At 39.0% G+C, this 21,063-nt stretch overlaps 1 protein-coding gene across 4 annotated transcripts in view; it reads left to right on the top strand.

Moving 5' to 3' along the window:
* The first annotated feature begins 491 nt into the window (after positions 1-491).
* CEP126 (centrosomal protein 126) overlaps positions 492-21,063 on the top strand; it is a 42,188-nt gene continuing 21,616 nt past the window's right edge. For 2 of the 4 annotated variants that reach the window (XM_030475683.1, XM_030475682.1), the window contains exons 1-5: positions 492-658; positions 1,920-2,045; positions 10,759-10,904; positions 12,235-12,349; positions 16,542-16,740. In XM_030475683.1, coding sequence (XP_030331543.1) covers positions 561-658; positions 1,920-2,045; positions 10,759-10,904; positions 12,235-12,349; positions 16,542-16,740 — 684 coding nt within the window. In that variant the 5' untranslated portion in view covers positions 492-560. Of the gene's footprint in view, positions 659-1,919; positions 2,046-10,259; positions 10,309-10,758; positions 10,905-12,234; positions 12,350-16,541; positions 16,741-21,063 lie in introns of those variants that run through there. The other 2 variants (XM_030475684.1, XM_030475685.1) reach the window with 2 other exon arrangements.

Here is a 21,063-nt window from a genome sequence, read left to right as displayed (position 1 = left end):
GAGGGAGGTGTTCCGTTTGTCCTGCAAAACTAATGGGAAACGTATTTGTTTGGATACCGGGTTTGTTTGTTTGTTTGTTTTAAAAGGCACTCTGTCGTTTAGATAGCGCAGACAGGACGGAAAGCCCGGTGAGGGCCACGCACCGTGCCTTGGCACGGAGTCCCGCAGCGGTGTGCCTGAAGAAGCGACAGACACGGAGGTTGCCGGCAGCGGCGCGAGGTGCCCGCGCCCGCCTTCCACCCTGCGCCGGGCACCCCCGGGCACCCCGAAGCCCAGCCCCGGCGGGAGCACTCCCTTCCGGGCAAGCCTCAACCGCCCTGTCCCTGGCGCCCGACTCGAAGGCTTGTAAAGGCAGCGCCGGACGAACCGCAGCCGCTCCCGCCCTCCCCTCAGCCGCTCCCCACCCTCCCTTCTGTCGCTCCCCTCCACCCCTCAGCCGCAGCCCCGCCCCGTTGCGAAGGGAGCGGCGTCTCCGGTTGCTACGATACCGGCTGAGCGGCCCGGCGCCCGGCACTGAACGCGGCCCGCTGCAGTGTGAGGCGGGAGGCCCGAGCTGCTGCATGGAGCCCTGCGGGACGGGCGGCGGGGCGGCGCGGGGGCAAACGCCCCCCGGAGGACCCCAGGACAGCGCGGGCGGGAGGTGGCAACCTACTGCCGCGTATCCTTCCGCGGGCGCTGCCGCGGCCAGGGGCTGGGTGGGCGCTCGGGGCGGGCGGTGGAGCGGCCCCGGAGGGCGGCCCTCGGAGGCTTCCGGAGAGGCAGGGGCCGTCCTGCGCGGGCGGGAATAGGGCCGCAGGCTGCCTGGAGTCCGTGTGGGGCGGCGGCCGTGGGGTTGGGGCGGTGGCGAGGGATCGCCTCAGGGGTGGCTCGAAATAAAACTGGCACGTTGGTTTCTTAAAGTGCTGTAGAGAAGTTGACTTCTCAGGCGAGTTTTCTTGTTTTCCCTCTTGTAAGCGGGACAGGCTGAGAGAGTTGGGCTTGTTCAGCCTGGAGAAAAGAAGGCTCCGGGGAGACCTAGAGCAGCTTCCAGTGCCTAAAGGGGCCGACGAGAAAGCTGGAGAGGTACAGTTTACAGGACAAGGGGGAATGGCTTTAAACTGACACAAGGTAGATTTATATTGGACATTAGGAACTGTGAGGGTGATGAGGCACTGGCACAGGTTGCCCAGAGAAGCTGTGGCTGCCCTATCCCTGGCAGTGTTCAAGGCCAGGAGCAATCTGGTCTAGTGGAAGGTGTCCCTGCCTGTGGCAGGGGGTTGGAACTAGATGAGCTTTCAGGTCCCTTCCAAACCAAACCATTCAATGATTCCATGAAGAGATACTGCCTTTGGGAATTGTATTTTCCACTCTAACTTGGGGATCCTCATTTTCTTGAATTGTAAGTAGTAAGAAATACTGACAAAGTTCTAAGCTCCACCTGTACTGTGCTACTGACATCAGACAGGACAGATCTTGCTCTGTGGAGAGCTTTTATCCAGTGATATTAATGTATGTCAGATTAAACTAATCCTTTTAATAAGGTGGGGCGTTTTTAATATTGAAACATTTTCTCTGTGATACATGTAACCATATGTTGTAGATTTAGATAAAAGATGTTTGTTCAAATAAGCATAATAGAAGTGAGATTTTTCATCTGCTGATACCACTAAAAATGAGTGCAAAGCCTTTTAAAATCACTGTGCCTGATAAAATGTAATGACTTTTTTTTTCTTCTGGATGAACACAAAGTTAGTTATGACTATAATATACAATTATGGGATCAACTGTTGTGGACTTAGTTAAAAGGCATATCAGCATTTTGTATCTCATGGGTAAAGTTTGCCCTTTCCTAAAAAGGTATGCAAAGTCAATCAGTCAGGCTACTATATCCTTTAATGAGCTGTTTGATACAGTTTCCATTGTCCTTAACACAATACTAGGGATAGAGCTTTAACATTTCATTTTGAACAAGATTTAGCAGAAGAACGCCGGGCATTGAAAGAAGATCAAAAAGTATGTCGGAGTAGGGCACAGAAATATTCGATAGAGACAAACAGAAGAAGAAGGTGAGTAACTAGGGTTCCTTTGGTGGGAGATTGTGAAAGCAAAGAAAAATGAGTCAAAACCTTTAGACAGCTCAATATATTTCTATTATTTGCATGTTCACTTTGTTAAATAGCCTCACTGCTTTGTTCTAGAGCAACCTAGGCTGAAAAGTTTCACCAATCCAGTTTTGTGCTATAGGACAAATAAACCATTACAAGAATATTCTGATTTACTCACTATTTTTTGGAAACTCACTGTAGTCATCTCTTATTGCATATAGTAAAGGTATGTAGAGCTTTCAGCTTGTGACTCTGATCTCTATTTCTGGTATTATTCTGGTTTTTATTAGCTTCAATGCATGTGTGCAAAATGCATTCAGGTAGACAGTACGGGTCAGAACGCAGGCAGTTGTCGTTACCTTCTGAGGTGGATGCTTTTCTCTCTCCATGGCATAACAGCCACGCAGCCTCCCCCGCATGGTGGGGCTTTGTGCTCCCACTTCCCAATAAACACAAAGCAAAGTCTCTCTTGTACAGGATTATATTTATAATAAAGTTATTCTGTATTGACTTTTTTAAAAGAGCTTTGAATATTCTGTCTTTCTACATGCATAGGAATGCAAAGTTACGGAATATTCTGTGACAAGTGGATTAACTAAATTATACACTGAGGTGTTTCAGCAAAGTGGTCTAAGTAGTTTAATAGGCATAGGGGGCTCTTCCCTGGCAGTGAGATCATACATGCACATACAGGAGTCTCGGCTGTGTATGCTTTAGTGATAGATGGGTTCCTCCTTGCAAGCACTCAGGTTCTTCTGCCTAATGCAAACTCATCCCCACAGTTCCCATATCAGATGATTTCCATTATACAATGTTTTACTTACTGAAATACATTGATAACTCTTAAGAGAGGTAGTAGATGTTGTTTATACTGCCATTTAGCCTGACAGTACGTACTGTCAGCATATGTTTTGAAATACAAAGAAAAATGGAAGAGGAAGTAGAGTCACCTGGGAGTGATTAAAGGCAGTGTGTGACCCCCAGCCTTTGCAGGTAGTAAACTGAGTCTCAGCTGAAAGATTAAATATCTTATTTAGTTTTCTGAAACACTACCACTTGTAACACTATACATCTCAGATGAACACTGTTTATTGTATTACTGGTCTTGAAATATAACACTCTACTGTTAAAGCAAATACCAGACAGCCTGCATATTTTTGACAGAGTGGTGTAGTTAAACTAATACTCGTAGATATATAAATACATTTCCATATGTATTTCATTGCAGCCTTGAGAAAGATGATATAAACCCAAGTTACTCAGGTGAGCCAGTTAGAAATCTGGTATGGTATTCATAAAATGAACTTGTTTCCATTTGTGATAATTTAGGATGGCATAACTATAAGCATAATAAGCAGTTCAAACAGCAGTCTGTGGTGACATGTCTTCCCTTAATAACTGAAAAGGAGTTAGTTGCCTGATGTTAGAAAGGTACTAAGTGCATACAGTATTAATAAGCTGTAAAATATAATTCAAAATCAAGGGTCCTTGCATATATGGAGGAAAGTAGTGCGGAAATACCAAGTTCCTTGAAACGGAGTATTTTTTTCCTGACAGTTATGCAGGTAGGAAGTGATTGATCAACCATCAGGTCATACCTCAAATCTGTGTATGAGCCAAGAGCCATTCGCTTTGTAACACATGTAAAGGTGTTAGCTATGATGATTGATACTCTAGGGTAGCATGACTTCCTTAAGCTCCACATTTTCACCTGGCAGTACCCTAAATTCTCCCTGTCAGGGCTTAAGGCGTGTATCAGAAATTATTCTTGGCACTGCTGGTTTATAGTTGCAAAACTGAAATTGTTTCTTTAATTTTTTCTTTCAACATACGGAGAGTAGGCATGAGCGCACTGTGAAGTCTGACAGTCCGTTTTCTACTTCTAACCTTCACACAGAGTGGTAGAGGTGGGAAGGGACCTCTGGAGGTCATCTGGTCAAACCCCCCTGCTCAAGGAGGGCCACCTAGAGCTGATTGCCCAGGACCAGCTATTGAGCATCTCCAAGGGTGGAAACACCACAACCTCTCTGGTCAGCCTGTTCCAGTATTTAGTCATGATTATAGTAAAAAAAGTGCTTCCTGATGCTCAGAGGGAACCTCCTGTGTTTCAGTTTGTACCTATTGCCTCTGGTCCTGTCACTGGGCACAGCAAAAAAAAGCCTGACTCTGTCCTTTTTGCGCCCTCCCTTCAGGCATTCATAGACATCAGTAAGATCTCCCTGAGCCTCCTCTTCCTGAGGCTGAACAGTCACAGCTCTCTCAGCCTTTCCTTATAGAAGAGATGCTTCAGTCCTTTCAACATCTTTGTGACCCTTCATTGGGCTCTTCCTGGTCTGTCCATGTCTCTCTCACACTGAGAAGCCCAGTTCTTAGTTCTCATTAGCTTAATAAGTCCTGGCTAGGCATGAGGGGCTATTAGACCTTTTCTAAATGTACTTGTAATGAAATTGTCCCTGGCAGTGTTGTACTGATCTGTTGTCAATATCTCTAAATTGCAGCAGCTTCAGCATTAAAAATACTTGACTTCTGTCAAGATGTGCTCAGTCATTTGGTTTATCAATAAATGAAAAAAACATCACTTACACAGAAAAGAGCAAGTCTAGCTTTGGAAAGCAAAGTGTCAGTAACCAGTCACAGGCCTTTTTCAAAGTGAATGCTTAGAGGAACCTGAGTTCCTACCTGATGCCATCAGTTTCTTTGCATCTTTTGTACTGACCAAACTCCTTAGTTTTGTGTTAACAGCAGTACTTCAACACCACAAAAAAAAAAAAAAAAAAAAAAAAGGCTTACTGATTATCTTTACACAAGTTGCCTGAGTACCAAAAAAGTAATTCCTTTATTGTCTCACTGATTTGTGAAGTTGCAATTTCAAGATCAGCTTAAGAATTAAATATACTCTAGGGCAGTAGCTGACAGATATTTTGTTTAAACTACTATTCTGGAAATAAGAGTTCCTGACTAAGCACATACTTGATGTAAATGAATAGGGTATCATGTTTTGTGTTTATATACCATGCAACTTTCTAAATACCAGCTGCCAGTTTGCTGAGGACTAGCGTTCCCGCTGTTACTGCTCAGTGCAACTTGAGCATCCCATTTCACTGTGAAGTTACTGGCTGCAAGTAGTTGGTGCATTCTGGAAATGCAATTGTCTATGTGCAGTTTTAACTAAACCTTACAGTTTAGTATCTTGATTCAGCATTTTGAATTACCTTGACATCTGAATAGCTAATCCATCTGTTGTAAGTGGGGAAGGAAATGCTTTTTCAATTTATATCAGTTTCCAGTCTATTCCCATTACTGTTGGTTTGGGTTTTTTCAAAAATACTTTATTTTCAACATATGCACAAGCTTTGTGCTCCACCTACTGGCTGATTATCTTTGATTGTTTAATAAAAACCCTTTAAATTATTAATCAGTGTTGTTGATAGAGAATGAAAAGCAGTCTAGTACCAGAAACAGGAGAAAAATGTTAACACTTGGTAAACAGAGGGGACAAAGTGGTAAGAGTGTCGTATTGCTTTCTACATCAGAATGGAACTGTGAAAAGTAGTGGTCACTGTAACCATGTAGACCTGCAATGCAGTATTGCCATTCTGGTAACAGGCCACAGGATTGTGCTGATTTTGCAAGACCTCAGGACAGATGCTTGCCATGCTTGCTCTCTCTGAACTTTTCTTGACCTGCCCGCAGCTTTGTTTTGCTTGATTTAGCTGCAACAGCAGTTTCTCTAATTGGCCAGGTGTCTGTGGCTAATTTATTTTGCCTTTGTTTATCTTTTTATGGTATGACCATAGTTTTCTATAGATAGCAGTAACAAGCAGTTATTTTATGTAGAGAATGAGATATTTATGACTCTAACATGCTGTCCTGGGTTCAGCCAGTATGCCAATGTCGTGGAGGGAAATACAGGCCTGGTGTAGCAGCAGCAGCCTTGAGAACTGGAGGTGCAGGATGTGGCGTAGAGGAGTGCAGGCAGGGGATGATGAGAGATGGTGCGCAGGCTTGGCACTGGAGACCCCAATGCACCTATATTTGGCTAAAGAAATGGAGACCTAGCCTGACAAAGCTGGCTTTAGGGTAACAAAGAGAACAAAAGAGTAGTATGTAATATATGTAAAAGGCACCATATATAGAATATTGCGAGGTACTGTGGAGCAACAGACTGATGAAGAAAGAGCAAAGGTATAAAAGCATGTTAACAAATACAAAAATTACTTCGAGCAGTTCCTCGGGTGAGGAAGAAGAAAGCATTAACATGAACATCCTGTTGTTCCTGGTGAAGGGACTGCAGATGCTGACATCTCACCACAACACCCCAGTACCACCAGAATGAAACTACCAGCCTTGGGATGCAGAAGAGCAATGGAAGCATGAGCATCAGGGAAAAGGGTAGAAACTCAACGTGTGAATAACAGTTAAAACTGTTTTATCACTGTTATTGAGGTTTTCTCTGCATAGCAGTATTCTAACTGTATTATTATTTTTCATTAACAGTTATATCTGGATTAATAACAATTACACTCTTAAGAATTAAATTATGCTAACAAAAAAATTCTTGGCTTTATATAAGGTGTGCTTACTTTTTGCCTATAAAAAAGATCTGAAGTGTAACTGGTGTATAGAGCAGGCAGCCCTCCTGTAAACCTTTGGGCATTTTGGAGGACAGCCCTCAGTGAGCCCTTACAGCATTGTAAAGGTCAGTCCTTCTGAAGCCCTTACAGCAGTTTGGGCTTGTCCTTTTGTATTCAGCATACAATAATCAAAGAAGATGAAGGGATAGAGTTAAAAACATGTGTTCCTATAGTTCTGGTAAGTATTTTGTTTAAAGGAAAAAAACCCATGGGCAATGTCTGCCCATCTTTTTAAGTATGTAAGGTGTGTTTCCTGTGTGCCCACGAAGGGGGTTTTGAGTGTGACACCCCATTCTAGCCTTTTCTTGATCTTGCTGTAGTCGTTAAGTATACAAATACTCTCCCACCTCAGTTTTAAAATTACTGTGCGCTGGTTTGCAAATGTGATATGGCAATGGATGAATAGTATCAACTCGGTACCAAAAGGTTCATTTCATAGCATTCCATATGCACTGTATATATTCCTTTTTTTAATTATTATCCAAGGCAGTAGTAAGCATTTAGTCCACCTGGGAATGTATCATCCATCACTTCACTGTGAAGATAATTTAACAAAATTAACCAGGAAATAGTTCCACCATCTAGTCATACTGGTTTTAACATAAAAATACCTTCCACACAATGTCTGTATATGTGAAACTGCTAAATATTTTAAGTTTCTTATTCCAAATTCACTATAAGCATTTTGGCAGCAGTTTCAAAAATTGCTGCACCGCTGGGTTGTTTATAGTAGACAGAAAAACTGGGTTAAAAAAACACCGGTCAGGAAATTCTTCTGCTAACTCTCCATCTTAAAGCCATACTCTTTTGCCAATGTTACATCTGTGATATGAACCTAAGCTGGTGGCTTAAAGAAAGCGGATGAACAAACATTTGCTTTAACTGTTTTTCTGTAAGATGTCAATGTGCATTTGTAAAATTATTTATTTTACACAATGCACCTGGGTGTCACAATTTACATTCTGTAAGGTCAAGAAGTTAATGATGCAGGCTTCACCGAATATCCTTAATGCTTTTCCTTACATTTAAAATAATTCTCCTTCACGTCTTAATCCAAACCAAATAGAGATCATGATGAGCTGCAGTGAAAAAGACCTCTTGCATCAGCATTTGGACTTGCCCATGTCCATCTGTATAGAACAAGAGGGGGGTTTTTTATGCCAGTTATTAGGAATGTGGAAGAGTGCAGCTAAGTCATACTCCAAAATCATTTAAAAAATAAATAAATAAAGATGATCAGATTTTACTCTTTCCTTTTTGGAGTTATACGCTGGAATTACTCCAGGTGCAAAGTTGTAGAATTTCCCACATATCTGAATTTAACAACCACAGTTCAACTAAAGGCCTTGTTGAGCAGCTTCTAGAAATATCAAGGGGATCGAGAAGAATGTGTTTAAAGTACTTACTAGGATAAGCAAGTCTGTTTCCTCTGTTGTGATTTTCCTGTTTTTTTAGTCAAGATAAAGATTTCTTTATCAAATTTTAACATGTCTGAAACACAGGAATACTGAAAGCTGACAACGAACTCTAATGCTACTTTTTTTAGTTCTAACTTCTGGATTCCATGAACAATTAAAGTTCCTGTGAAATTTTAACCAAATTACAACATAAGGCATTTTATGTGGATAGAGTTCTCTGCAGATTTTTCCTGGTTTTGGATAACTGCTTGTCTGGCTTCACCTCATGCCTTAAGTAAAGCCATTCCTGCTTGCCAACAAATTGAAGTTTGCAAATTAAACTTGCAGTGTTGGGATTGTGTTTTAATTTGTTTCTCTTTGCATAAGTCAACTTTCTGTCTTATCCTTCATTATAGCTGTAGAGTTTTATAACTCCATCTGTAGAAGAAGAGCTACCTAGAACTGTAGAAATTCACCTAGATTTTTGAATGTGTAACTATTAAGTGACATTTGCAATTTATTTATTAAAATAAAATGTAAACTATTGCCTATATACAGGATTTACTTTCAGCAGTTCTTGTGATCCAAGACAATTGTGAGGAATCCTGCTGCTGGGAGATCTGGAGCTTCCTGAGGGGAGTCTACTTCCAAAGTAGAAGCATTGCATTTTGATTTCTGACCTTGGAGAATATTAATCCAGAGTGCCACATACGTTAGGAAAAGCAGTGGATCCTTTTGCACGTTTTGTCTCTCTTTTTGCTTTTAGCTTTTCATATACTTCACCATTGTCTTTCTTGAGCTTCACATTGGTAGCACTGGAGGTGTAGTATTGAAGAAGGAAGATCAGATGTTACACCACTTCCAGTTTTCCCTTGTGATATTGGGAGAAGTTTTAAGGTGCACTCAGAATGATGGCAGGAAAGCAAGAACATAGTCTTTGTGATTTAAGGTTTGAATAGCTGCATGAAATCTGTTTAAAATGCATTTCCACTTGGAAAAAAATAGTATGTATTTGTCTTTGGTTTCTACTAATAAAATGTAATAATTTGTCCATAAAATTGAGAAATCTCAAGTCATTAGTTTCAGTATGTTTTGACAACGATACACCTATGAATTTTCAAAACAGTGAAAGTTCCTTATGTCTCTCTCTGCTATGCTTTGGCTTCCAAGTGTATTAAAGTGGATATTCCTGTAAAAGTGTGTACTTGGGAATTAGTTGACGGTTTTCTTATTTTTTGCTGTTGTGCAATTACGGCCTTTTGACTTTCTATAATAAAAAGTACCTATTTCAAATTATTTTTCTATTTGTTTTCACAGGTCAGCACTTTGAAGGGATAGGGAGGTTCAGTTGAATATTTCAGTTTGAACTCTTTCCCTGAAAAGCAAAGGGAAGAATAATTAAAATAGCTTGAGTTAAGGAGAAGCTCTGTTAAGTAGCAGCTTTGCTCCAGTAAGCAGAAAGATCTGCGGAGCGACTGAAAGTGATTAAAGTTATGAAAAGGTATCTTATTGTGATGAGAGAAACAACATATGGCTAAATATTACTACTTTTCTTTCCACTAATGCTGACTAGGAGTGGTACCCTGTGTAGTGTACTACTGGTCTGTCAAATCACATTTCTAACACACAGAGACCTTTAAAAATGGGAAGCTCCCAGTCGTAGTGATCCTTGCATGGCAGGCTTTAGAAGTTGAACTTGAAGAGTATGACTTTTACAGTATTACTGTATTTAGAATAGAATGTTTCCAGGGATGGGGCATCTACCACCTCTCTGAGAAACATGTTCCAGTGCTTCACCACTCTCATTGTAAAAATTTTCTTCCTTATAGCTAGACTAAATCTACCCTCTTTCAGTTTAAAACCATCATTCAAATACGACTTGCCTACATAAGCGCTGTGCCAATAAATTTACTGGGTATATTTTGCTCAAGGAGCTTGTTCAAGTTTCTCAGTAGGAATAAAACTTCCACATAGCGATGATCACCACATAGGTGATGATGGCTGGTTTTGCTTAGAGCCTGATTTGCTTTCCAGCCAGTAAGGGACACTTTTAACATAGTTGATATTAATAACTGATTCTGTCAATCATAGTTTCACATTACTGTTTTATCCTATTTTGTGCTATTAATCTGATTGTCTTTCAGGAAACTTCTCAACAACTAGAAGCTGATACTAACTCTTCTATATTTATAGGTAAAAGCTGTAGTTCCTTTGTGTTATTTCTGAATAATAGCTTTTAAATTGTTACGATTTCCCCAACAGCATACACACAGAACATTTGCTGTTCACCTTCCTATTGATCCGACCACTGTGATACATTTACATGGTAATGTAGAAAGTCACATTGGTGACAAGAACTGGTTGAGTCTGCATGTTAATTCACATATAAGAAAGAATGGAATTTCTAGTTGAGGCTAAAAAAATAAAAATATTATGGTGTGTCTCTTCTTCACAACCCACTGTCTCAGTTATGTTCAGACAAACATAAAAAAATCCAGTTCTCCTGAAGTTTACAGCATTTAATTTATGGACAAGCAAGCTTTTGTACTAAAATTGTGAATTGGTAAGCAAGAAAGTTACTACTATTTTGGTAAATGTAATTAGAAAACGTAGGGATCATCTACTTTTGCTTCTTAAATACAGAGCCTTTGAAGAAAGACAGAAGCAAGCGGAAGAAAAAGAACAAAGATTTAGAGAACAAGTTCTGCAGCAAAGGAAAATTAAACTTCAGGAAGCAACTGAGAAGTTCCAGCGTGCTCATCTGCCTTTTTCTCAGCGCAAGCAAATAGGTTTGTAAATGAAAATTTAACCATTATTCATAATACAAGTGTTTTTTCTATTAGTAGAATATAATTGAGGCAAACAGAACAATTAAATTCACTCGAATTAGTTGAATTCATATAAGAACAATTTAACTGTCAGGAAGCTCAGATATGATACAAACAACAAAATTGGGTAGCAGGAATTAAAACAGTGTTTTATTTCCGAAAAATTGTATTGTGAGGTATTTCACTATATTCCAGTCACAGTAAGTACATCGCCTCCTTGGAATATTGTGGCTTCCTGGATTTTCCCCACTTTTTTCACTGCAGTGTGCTCACTGCTTACAATACCATGCTTTCACAGCTGGGTGTGAGATGTTACAAGGCCCCTGAAAGTTACTAGGGCAGTATAATGATCTGCTATTTGAACCCCCGAATGTGAAATAATCAAGAATGTGCATTTTGTTTATCATTAAGTAAAAGCAGTCCTAGCGTATATATTTACTGTGTTACATAACTTCTGCTGAATTAGTCAGCTTCTTAAGCTGTTCTCTCGCTGCTGGGAAGTAATGATCACTTCAACTCCATTCCTGCTTTCTTGGAAACAGCACAGATTGGCAGGAGTTTTTAACAGCATCAGCCAAGTCTGATTTCCAGTCAACTTTCCAGTGTTGAAACTCTTCAGATATGGTATATTACTTAGGTATTCTTTAACAGATTTACGCTCCCAACTGCAGTTGTGCCAACTGTGAGGTAATGTCTCTGACTTCAAGATCAAATGTCAGATTAAAATTGCAAAACAGTACTGGTTTAGGGCTTCTTCATAGCTCTACTGGCAGCCCAGACTGTGTAGCAATATAATGATTCACAATTTCTTTTCTTGGTTTTCCTTTATAGCAATTCTGCCTCTACCACTTTCTACCCTACTTCTACTTATTTGGAAGAGGCAACACCTTGTGCCTGTCTGGACTCTTTCTCCACTGGTTCGATTATTAAGTTACAATTTGGCCTCTGTAAAATATCTGCAAGCCATAACTTTGGCATAGTGCATGAGCAGAATAATCTTGATATGAAAACAAAGGTAATGTTGGGGTTTTTAACCTCCTACTTTTTCAACAGTGCAGTCTAAAAATGAATAACAAACCTGTTGAATACATGTGTTACTGTAAACACTGAAATAGACTGGGGTTTTGGTTAAGAGGAACGAGGGTTGCTCTAGCATGTCTAGTGATGCTAAGCACTCAGTTTATTGTAACAGCTTGAATTTAGGCTTCCAAACTGCAGAAACTTAACCAAACCATTTATGGTAAAATACTCCAATTTTAAAGATATTTTTCCATTGTGTTTTTCACTCTAGTCCCGCTAGTCCAGACAAAAGCAGCCTTTCAGTTAGAAGAAGCTCTTGAACAAATTAAAGGATCAATTTTAACACCAGGACTGTGCTTGCCCAGCAGAAACAAAACCAACTTCAGGTAAGCATTTCTGTTTACACTGATGATCAAAGGAAGTAAATTGCTTAGTGCGTTCAATAAACAGCAGACAATTACTCTTTAAGGAGTTGCAGGCCATTTCTCTCTTGGCAAAGAAAGCATTTCTGTGAATTGTTCCAGTGAAGCATTATGAAACATCCTTGAGTTGTTTATGTCCGTTTGGTAGAACTACAGAAGACACAAAGCTTTTCCCTTCAGTGGAATTCTGGGAATAGTCAGGCTGACCCAATGCCCATTCAGTCTGACTCAGATTGCCATGGTTATCAAACCATCCGCTGTTCTATGAATTATAAAGTTTTTTGTCTAGATTATTTCTTATTCTCATCCAAATTTTTTCTTGACATTCAAGGATAATTTAGTTTGTATATTCATCTCATGATCTTATCTTTTTTCCAGCTGTCATTCCTTTAAATTTCTCATCCTCTCTATGTATCTTGAGCATCCTGAAAACAATTTGGCCTGCAATTTCATTTTATATCACATAAAATTTTTATTGCAGTCTTGTCAGTCTTCCCAAGCACTTTTCTTTTTCATGCATAGTTTATCTATCTGGTGTTTTTGATACTCCTTCCTGATTATCCCCTTCATAATCTCTAATTTTTTTAGCATTTCAGTTCAGGGTTTTATTTTTGTTTTTGTGGCTTTTGTTCTTACTGTTATTAAAATTATTTTCTGCATGCTGTAAATTGAGCAGATGTTCACAATAGAGATAAACTCTGTCTAAAAGGAGTCTCCCTACTTTTGAGCTTCAGTCTGTCCTTCATTGTGATGTCAATATTCAGTTTGGTTACGTACCTGCTGCCGCTCAGTACATATGCAAGTGGTAAACTGGGCAATTGACAAAATATTTCATAGCTCTTAGAGCTGAATACTCATGCTATCTGTCAGTCACAAACATAGGAGGATTGCAGCCATAAAACCTACCAAAGGAAAAAAATCTACCTCCTAAATGTAAGTTGAAATTCTGACAAAAAAAAATTCAAATGTTTCTGAATCCTGTCTCAGGGTTCCTGATCACTTGTCCCATTTCAATAATACCTTGATTAGGGACAGCAGCTCGGTGCCTCTTCCTCTTGCCTTTATCATTTGTTTCTTTAGATTTCATCTTTCTTCAAACTGCTGCTTGTGTCTCAGGGTCTCACATTTTTCCCTCAAGACCTCTTCAAACGACATACCATTTTTCACAGTATAACATTGCTGCCACTTCATATTTGTATTACTTTTAAAATTCACTATCCTGTAATAATGATAGTGTTCTTTTCCTGATTTTTGTTTTTATAACCTGATTTCCTAAGGAAATTAAATGTATACTTTCATATTCTTTTACACTTTGTGTTCCTCAGTAAACAAATTTGAAAGACAGATAAGAATCTCAAGGATAATTATATTTCTACAAGTTTGAAATTGGCAATTGGGCAAGGAAGAAAGCATGAAAAAGATTTAAAAGTTGAGTCTACATGGAGCTATTGGCAGGTCACAAGCCAGTTAATATGGGTAAAACAACACGTGGATATCTTGGAACCTGCCACAGTGCTGCCTCTTTTCCAGCTGGTAACCAGGAGGCTTTAGTAGCAGCTGTATGGGGTGGGTGCAGGAGGATTTACAGAATATTGGGGGTGTGGTAATAAGGCAAATAGAATTAAGTTATTACAGTACAGGCTTCTGTGTAGGGGCAAGGTATATAAATAACACTAAATAAACCTTTTCTTATTCTAACACTAACAATTTGTCTTCCTTCCTTGCCACAGAAAATACTCTATGCATTTTTGTCTGCATCTCACACAATCCCTTACTAAGCACTGAAATTCAAACTGAACACGTGTCATGTAGCATAGATTCTTCTGGTCTGTTACAGAAGATGTTATTGCAGAGTTGTTCTTTTTGGTTTTGGTCTGGGATCCATAGTTGGTGTGCATCATAAAAGTGGCATTTCTGTGTTTTCAGATATGGTTCCAAAAATTGTGCAAAATTTTTAGAGGGCAAATAAATTTCTTGCAATACAGTACAGCACAGCAAAGTAAGCTTTAATACAGAAATCATTTTGAGAAGGTTCTCAGAGGTGAAGGTTCTTCAAAACTCAACAGTTCTGAGCTGTAAAGCTTTAAAAATGTCTTAGAATCCCTCTAGTTGGAATTTTTGGGTCAACTAATAACTAACTCAGATGAGGTAGTAGATCCCTTTCTGTGTTTCTTAGATCCCTTTCTGTGTTTCTATCTCTTCTTTAACTTCTATAAAGACTCAAAACAAAAAAGTTGTATTATCTTTAGAGTTTACTCTCCATCAGAAATAGAATATACAGAATTCATTGGCATTCCTCTTAAAGGAAGAAATTAATATTGTATTAAGTATTCAAGATAAATACGGCTGCAGACCCAACTGAATATGGGTAAATTTTATAAGGTTCTAGAGTTCTATGTTTAAAAAGTTGTAAAGAATTAAATTAAGCAATGGAGACATATTACCTCCCCTTTGAGAAAGGGAAAAAAATCCAGAAACACCTAATAAGCAAGAGAATCATAGAATTGTAGAATCAACTAAATTGGAAAAAACCTTCAAGATCATCAAATCCAACCATTACCCCAGGACTGCCAAGACTACATGTAAGAACTATATACGAGAAATGCGTCCTTGGAATGTTGAAAAGCATCTGCATATTGAATGGACAATAAAGTTTGGTTTGTTACTCAAAATCCAGTGATTGTTGAGGCAAAGTATCATTTTAAATATTGGACCTGATCAACCTGCTAAAATAAAAGCTGGATCTCCCCTTGTTGGTAAAAGAATAGCCATTTTACAAGTAACTTCACTGGAAATTTATGCCAATAATCTGTTTCCAAGATCTTTTCTCTTTCTACCACCATTTGTCATAATTGTGAAGTACAACAAATACTTGATCCTAAACCGGTGAGATATAGTCTTGGCTTTCTGATCAATTGTAAGGGTTATGGCTCTACTGAACAGATATCAGAACTCAAAGCATGGATCTGGTGAGAGATTTCTGTAAGTGCCACTTTGGATATGCCAGACTAAGGGCATTTAGGGCCCTGGATTTGGGTTGTAGCCAAGTGATCCTTCACTACCTGTTCCACCTAGTCAGCAAAGAATAGCTGGCAACCCAGCTGGTAATATAGCTGGTAATCATTATACTTCCAGAAGACTAACACTTGATCTACCTATGGGCTGTTGTGTTTTGGTGTGGTGGTTATTTTTCCTTTTTTTAAGGCCTAACTTTCTTACTGGTTAAAGCTTCTTTGTCATCCTTGATAACTACCTAGGTCATGCTTCTTTTCCAAAGCTTGTTCCTGTTCCTAGCGATCTTACCCAGCTTCATTCCAGTTCTGTCTGCTTTTTATTCTTTACCATATCTTGTTACATACTTCCTGTCTTCCTAGTCACATTTTTCTTGCTATTTGGCTTCACATGCTTCTTGGTTTCTTTAATTCCTGGGCGTCAACCAGACCCATGGTTCTTGCCAGTTCTCATCCTGTAAAAACCTGTGGTTTCCTCTGTCTGACTTACCAGGCCAGGCTCACCCTGACCGCAGTACCCAGCTACACCCATTACTCCAAAGATATTTTTTTTCAGGTAGCAAATACAAATTCCTTAATGTACCACATTACTGTCATCACCTGTCATCAGTAGATTTGGGCTCTCTAGATACTACAAAGCCTTCTTGCTATTTGAAGTAAGGGAATATCTGACAGCATCAGTATATAGTTATGCTCTGTATAAACCAACCTTATAAACCAACCTATTTTTTTGTTTAAGAAAAAATAAAACAATACACACACACAAAAAAAAAAAACCACAAAAAAAAAAAAAAAACCACAAAAAAACCCCCACAATGAAAACAAACACCCTGTGTTCCATTTCTGTAAATGACCAAACTGTTGGCTGACATTTTCCAGATTAATTCAGCCTGAGGAAGTCACCCAACAACCCAATCAGAAAAGTCTGACTATTTATAAATAGCAGAGGAGAAGGTTTAAAATTGAAAGTGTTGGACAGTTTTAGCTGGTACTAACAGCACCACCTGTAGTTGGGTATAGTATAGCTGTCCTTCACTTCCCAGGCATTTATTGGTGATGTGTACTTTTGGAAAGGGACATGTTTAACAGTGTACAGTTGATGAATAGAAATAAGCCAAAGTAATAAGTTATTTGCTTGCATCAAGAACCACAGATGACACTTCATCCTCATCAGCATCTAGAAACGGTTCTTGCCACCAGAAGCAGATTTCAGCAATGGTTGGCTGGGATAAAACAATACAAGAGAGCAGTAGAAAAAACATGGATAGTAACCAACTTCTCTTCCAGAAAAATCTGAAAGAAATGCAACAGCTCCTTGAAAAACAACATCTCAACAATGTGGAGGTATGATATTTCCATGTGATTCATTACATGCTGCTTCTTAAATGTAATAGAAAGTGTCTTAAATGTGATAAAAATTAAAGGTCTGTTAGGCACTGTTTACCAAGCAGACAACACCTGAGAGCACGCTATACCATGCCAATAGATTATTTATAATAAAAGTACACATATTTTTCAGTAAGAAATCAGAGATCTTTAAAAATATTTGCAAGAATATTATCACAAAATCTTCAGATATCTGTCATGTTGTCTTCCTTTCTGTGAACTTAAGATTTGTATGTCAGAATTCTTGGCTCTGAAGTATCTGTCCATCAGTCTATCACAGGAATCTTGTGCTAAGTCCAAAGTTAAATTGGCAGCTTGCAATTCATACTGCTTTGCTGATTGCTACAGTTCAGCACAAAGTGCTATAGTAGTATCATTATGATAGGTTAAATGGGGGGGGAGGGGTTTGTTTCTTTTTTCCCCAATGTGTGGTTAATTCTTAGGGATTGACTTCAATTCTCTTGAAATCATTTTTTGTCATCTTTGAAATAAATGCAGGTATTCTAGCAACAAGTGCATTAACTTTCTGCCTAAACTGATTTCTGAACCTAAAATCAGTTTCAAAAGTGACCTTAGAAACACAGTGAAAATCAAGAAGAACTGGGCTCCAAAGTGGTTTGTTATGACTGCACTTTTAAGTGTGATTTTAGGTCCGTCCATGATCTCTTTGATTTTGGAGATATTGTCTTCAATATTACATTTTTTTGGAAAGAAGAGGACATAATTTTGAACCCATTCTTTTATTTCTGTAATATTATCTACTGGTGTGTGGACTTGTGGGGCCTGAAATGAGCTTGACCCTATGAAGCACCATCCCTTTATGTTGGTGATGGCTAGAGGCATGGAATCATTGGTGGCAAGAGCAAGGGCTTTTCCTTTTAATACCTATGTACGGATAGCTTTTGAAAGACTGTATACAGTTCAAATATATTTTGAGTTCTTTGATACTGATGTTTTCAGGCACATTCATCTCTGTCTTTGTACCTACTTATGAATACTTATGAATATGTGTATTCATAAAAATCTTGAGCAGCAGATGGCTAACACAGAAAATCTCACCCAGCTGGAGCAAATTTCCAAAAAGTTCAGAAGACAGAAAGTACACTTTGTACTGAATTTACAGAATGGAGCTGATAAGCCTGAATTCTAGATAACCACTTTCAAAGAAAATACAAAAAGGTCTAAGCTTCTATTTTTTGTGCATTTCATTGGTATAGTGTTTGCAAATTCCTCCTTAAATCATGATGCTGGATTGGGTGGTAGCTGCATTAGGACATCTCAGAATTAGGAAAAAAAATGCAATCTCTTTGAGAAAAATTTAAAGAAAAGATTCCTTGTAATACATTGTAAGACATCTATATTGTAGTGTATTTTATCAAACACAATTATCACATTCTAATTGAATTCTAGAATCATAGAATCAACTAGATTGGAAAAGACCTTTAAGATGATTAAGTCCAACCATCACCCCAAGACTGCCAAGACTACCACTAAACCATGTCACTGAGGGCCTCATCTCACGTTTTTTGAACACTTCCAGGGACAGTGATTCCACCACTTCCCTGGGCAGCCTGTTCCAGTGATTGATCACCCTCTCTGTGAAGAAATTTTTTCTAATATCCAATCTAAACCTCCCCTGGTGCAGCTTGAGGCTGTTTTCTCTTGACCTATCACTTGTTGCCTGGGAGAAGAGACCAGCCACATCCCCTCTCCGTCCTCCTTTCAGGTAGTTGTAGAGAGCGTTAAGGTCCCCTGAAGCCTAAACAACCCCAGTTCCCTCAGCTGCTCCTCATAAGACTTGTGCTCTTTTTTCCTAGAGAAAAGCTGCCATGCATCATACCTGAATTTTTTTAGTTTTTCTAAATGTTATAATCCGCTTTAGAATTTGTGTTTACAAAATAATATATTTTTGAAAATGTTTTGATCCTGTGAAAAATTTTGCTTTTTTTTCCCAGAATGTATTTTTCTGCTACCACTAGGGGTTGCTCAGCTTCTTCTCTCTGATAAATAGTTTCAAATTGTAAATATTTATACTTCAAACATTTGGACTTTCGTGAAATTACATGCTGTGGACTCTGATTAGAAAAATAGTCAAGAAATGTATTGTAATTGTTCTAAGGCCTAAGATTTGGAAGTTTAATACTTAGATTGTGCTGGTGTGCATGTGCATTGTGACTTCCTATGATGTAAAGTAGTATTTATAAAACTCTAACTAATACAGCTTATAATTTATAATTATTTATAATACTCTTACTGACAAGAATAGGCCTCAGGAGTCTATTGTCTGTTGTCCAAAGTCATTTCAACAGTGCTTGCCTTTCTGAAACTAATGTCAAAGTATTTCACTGTGCACATGCTTTGCAGTCTAACCATCCAGTGAGATCCTTTGACCTCTCTTTGTTTCTATTTTTACAGACCCAGCAGGATTATAAAGATTCCTAAAATTCTTTTCTTCCCTATAGGGCAATAACGTTCTATGTATATCCTTACTAGTAGATTTGGTGTGTTCCCTGCTTTCCATTCCTAAAACTTTGTAGTTCCATTAGTAAGAAAAGGGTTTTAGTGACCCTTCCACCATTCTCCAGAATTATTTTGCTTAAAAAATTGAGAGCAGTAGATTTTATTTTGTGCAAGTTATGTCTGAGCCAGTACACCAAATTATTACTTGTTTTATGTCCATGTGTTCCATTTTAAAGAAATTGATATTGCTAACTTCATTCACAATCAAAGGTTTTGTTGCACAGTCCTTTCCCAGTTTTGTTGCAATCATAAGTAAAATCTTTAAGGTGGAGCTGGTAGCACAGTCTTCAGCTAAAGCTGCATCCAGCTTTTCACCTAAAGGCATTACTCCCAAGTGCTTATCATTTTTCTAAATGTTAACTGTTTATGTTGAAATTTTCCACTTCTGCCTCCTGCCTTGAACTGATTACTTTAGAAATTTTCTATTAAAATGGCCCAACTGTGACAAGGAATAGTATTATTCAGATAACCGTATCCTGGGCTGCATCAAAAGAAGCATGACCAGCAGGACGAAGGAGGTGATCCTGCCCCTCTGCTTTCACGAGACCCCATTTGGAGTACTGTGTGAAGTTTTGGTGTCCTCAACGTAAGAAGGACATGGAGCTGTTGGAGCAAGTCCAGAGGAGGGCCACGAGGATGGTAAGGAGGCTAGAGCACCTCCCATATGAAGACAGGCTGAGAAAGTTGGGGCTGTTCAGCCTGGAGAAGAGAAGGCTGCGTGGTGACCTCATAGCAGCCTTCCAATATCTGAAGGGGGCCTACAAGGATGCCGGAGAGGAACTCTTCCTCAGGGACTGTAGTAATAGGACAAGGGGTAATGGGTTTAAACTTAGACAGGGGAAGTTCAGGTTAGATATAAGGAAGTTCTTTACAGTGAGGGTGGTGAGGCACTGGAACAGGTTGCCCAGAGAAGCAGTAAATTCTCCATCCCTGGCAGTGTTGAAGGCCAAGTTGGGCAGAGCCTTGGGCGGCATGGTTTATTGCGAGGTGTCCCTGTCACTACATGCTCTTGTAAACTGTCCCTCTTCAGATTTCTTTTAGGCCCCCTTAAGGTAGTGGTAGACAGTTATAAGATCTCCCCACACCCTTCTCTTCTCCAGGCTGAACAAGCCCAACTCTCTCAGCCTGTCTTCATAGGAGAGGTGCTCCAGCCCCCTGATCATTTTTGTGGCTATATACGTATCTATGAAATATTTATATATAGCTATGCATTATTTCTACCATACTTAATAGCTATTTTTTAAGTGATTTGTTTTATTGCAGCAAAGTAAAATGTTCATAAATGTAGCTAAAGGAGAGGAACAGAGTTAAAAGTAGCAGTATCTGATTTTTAGTTTACTGCAGTTATGGTAATAATAAAATGATTGCTTTTAGCAAGGGAGTGGAAGATAAAAAAGTTTGTGCATATTCTGCCAGGATGCTATACTACATTGTGCGAATTTGGTATTATCAGAGATAGTGTATACTAATGACTCAAGTGGATGTTGGTAAATCTATTGCTTTCTCATCAAGATTAAAGTATCAATGTCCAGAGCAATTCTAGCCCTTTGAACATGGCAGGCCTGTGTTTTGTTTGGGTTTTTGTTTGGGTTTTTTTTTTTTTTAAGAGAGAAACCTTCAATGATGTGGAAAGGAATCAGAATTTAACTACTTTTTAATTCCAATATTCTGCTTCTGTCCTGGTAGGCTCGTGGTAGCTTGGGTACACAGAAACCTAATCAATTCTTTCAATTTTTTTTTTTAATATTAATTATTATAAAC

This window comes from Strigops habroptila, chromosome 2 (genome assembly GCF_004027225.2).
Source record: "Strigops habroptila isolate Jane chromosome 2, bStrHab1.2.pri, whole genome shotgun sequence".
NCBI lineage: Eukaryota > Metazoa > Chordata > Aves > Psittaciformes > Psittacidae > Strigops > Strigops habroptila.
This window is presented reverse-complemented; position numbering and strand designations above follow the sequence as displayed.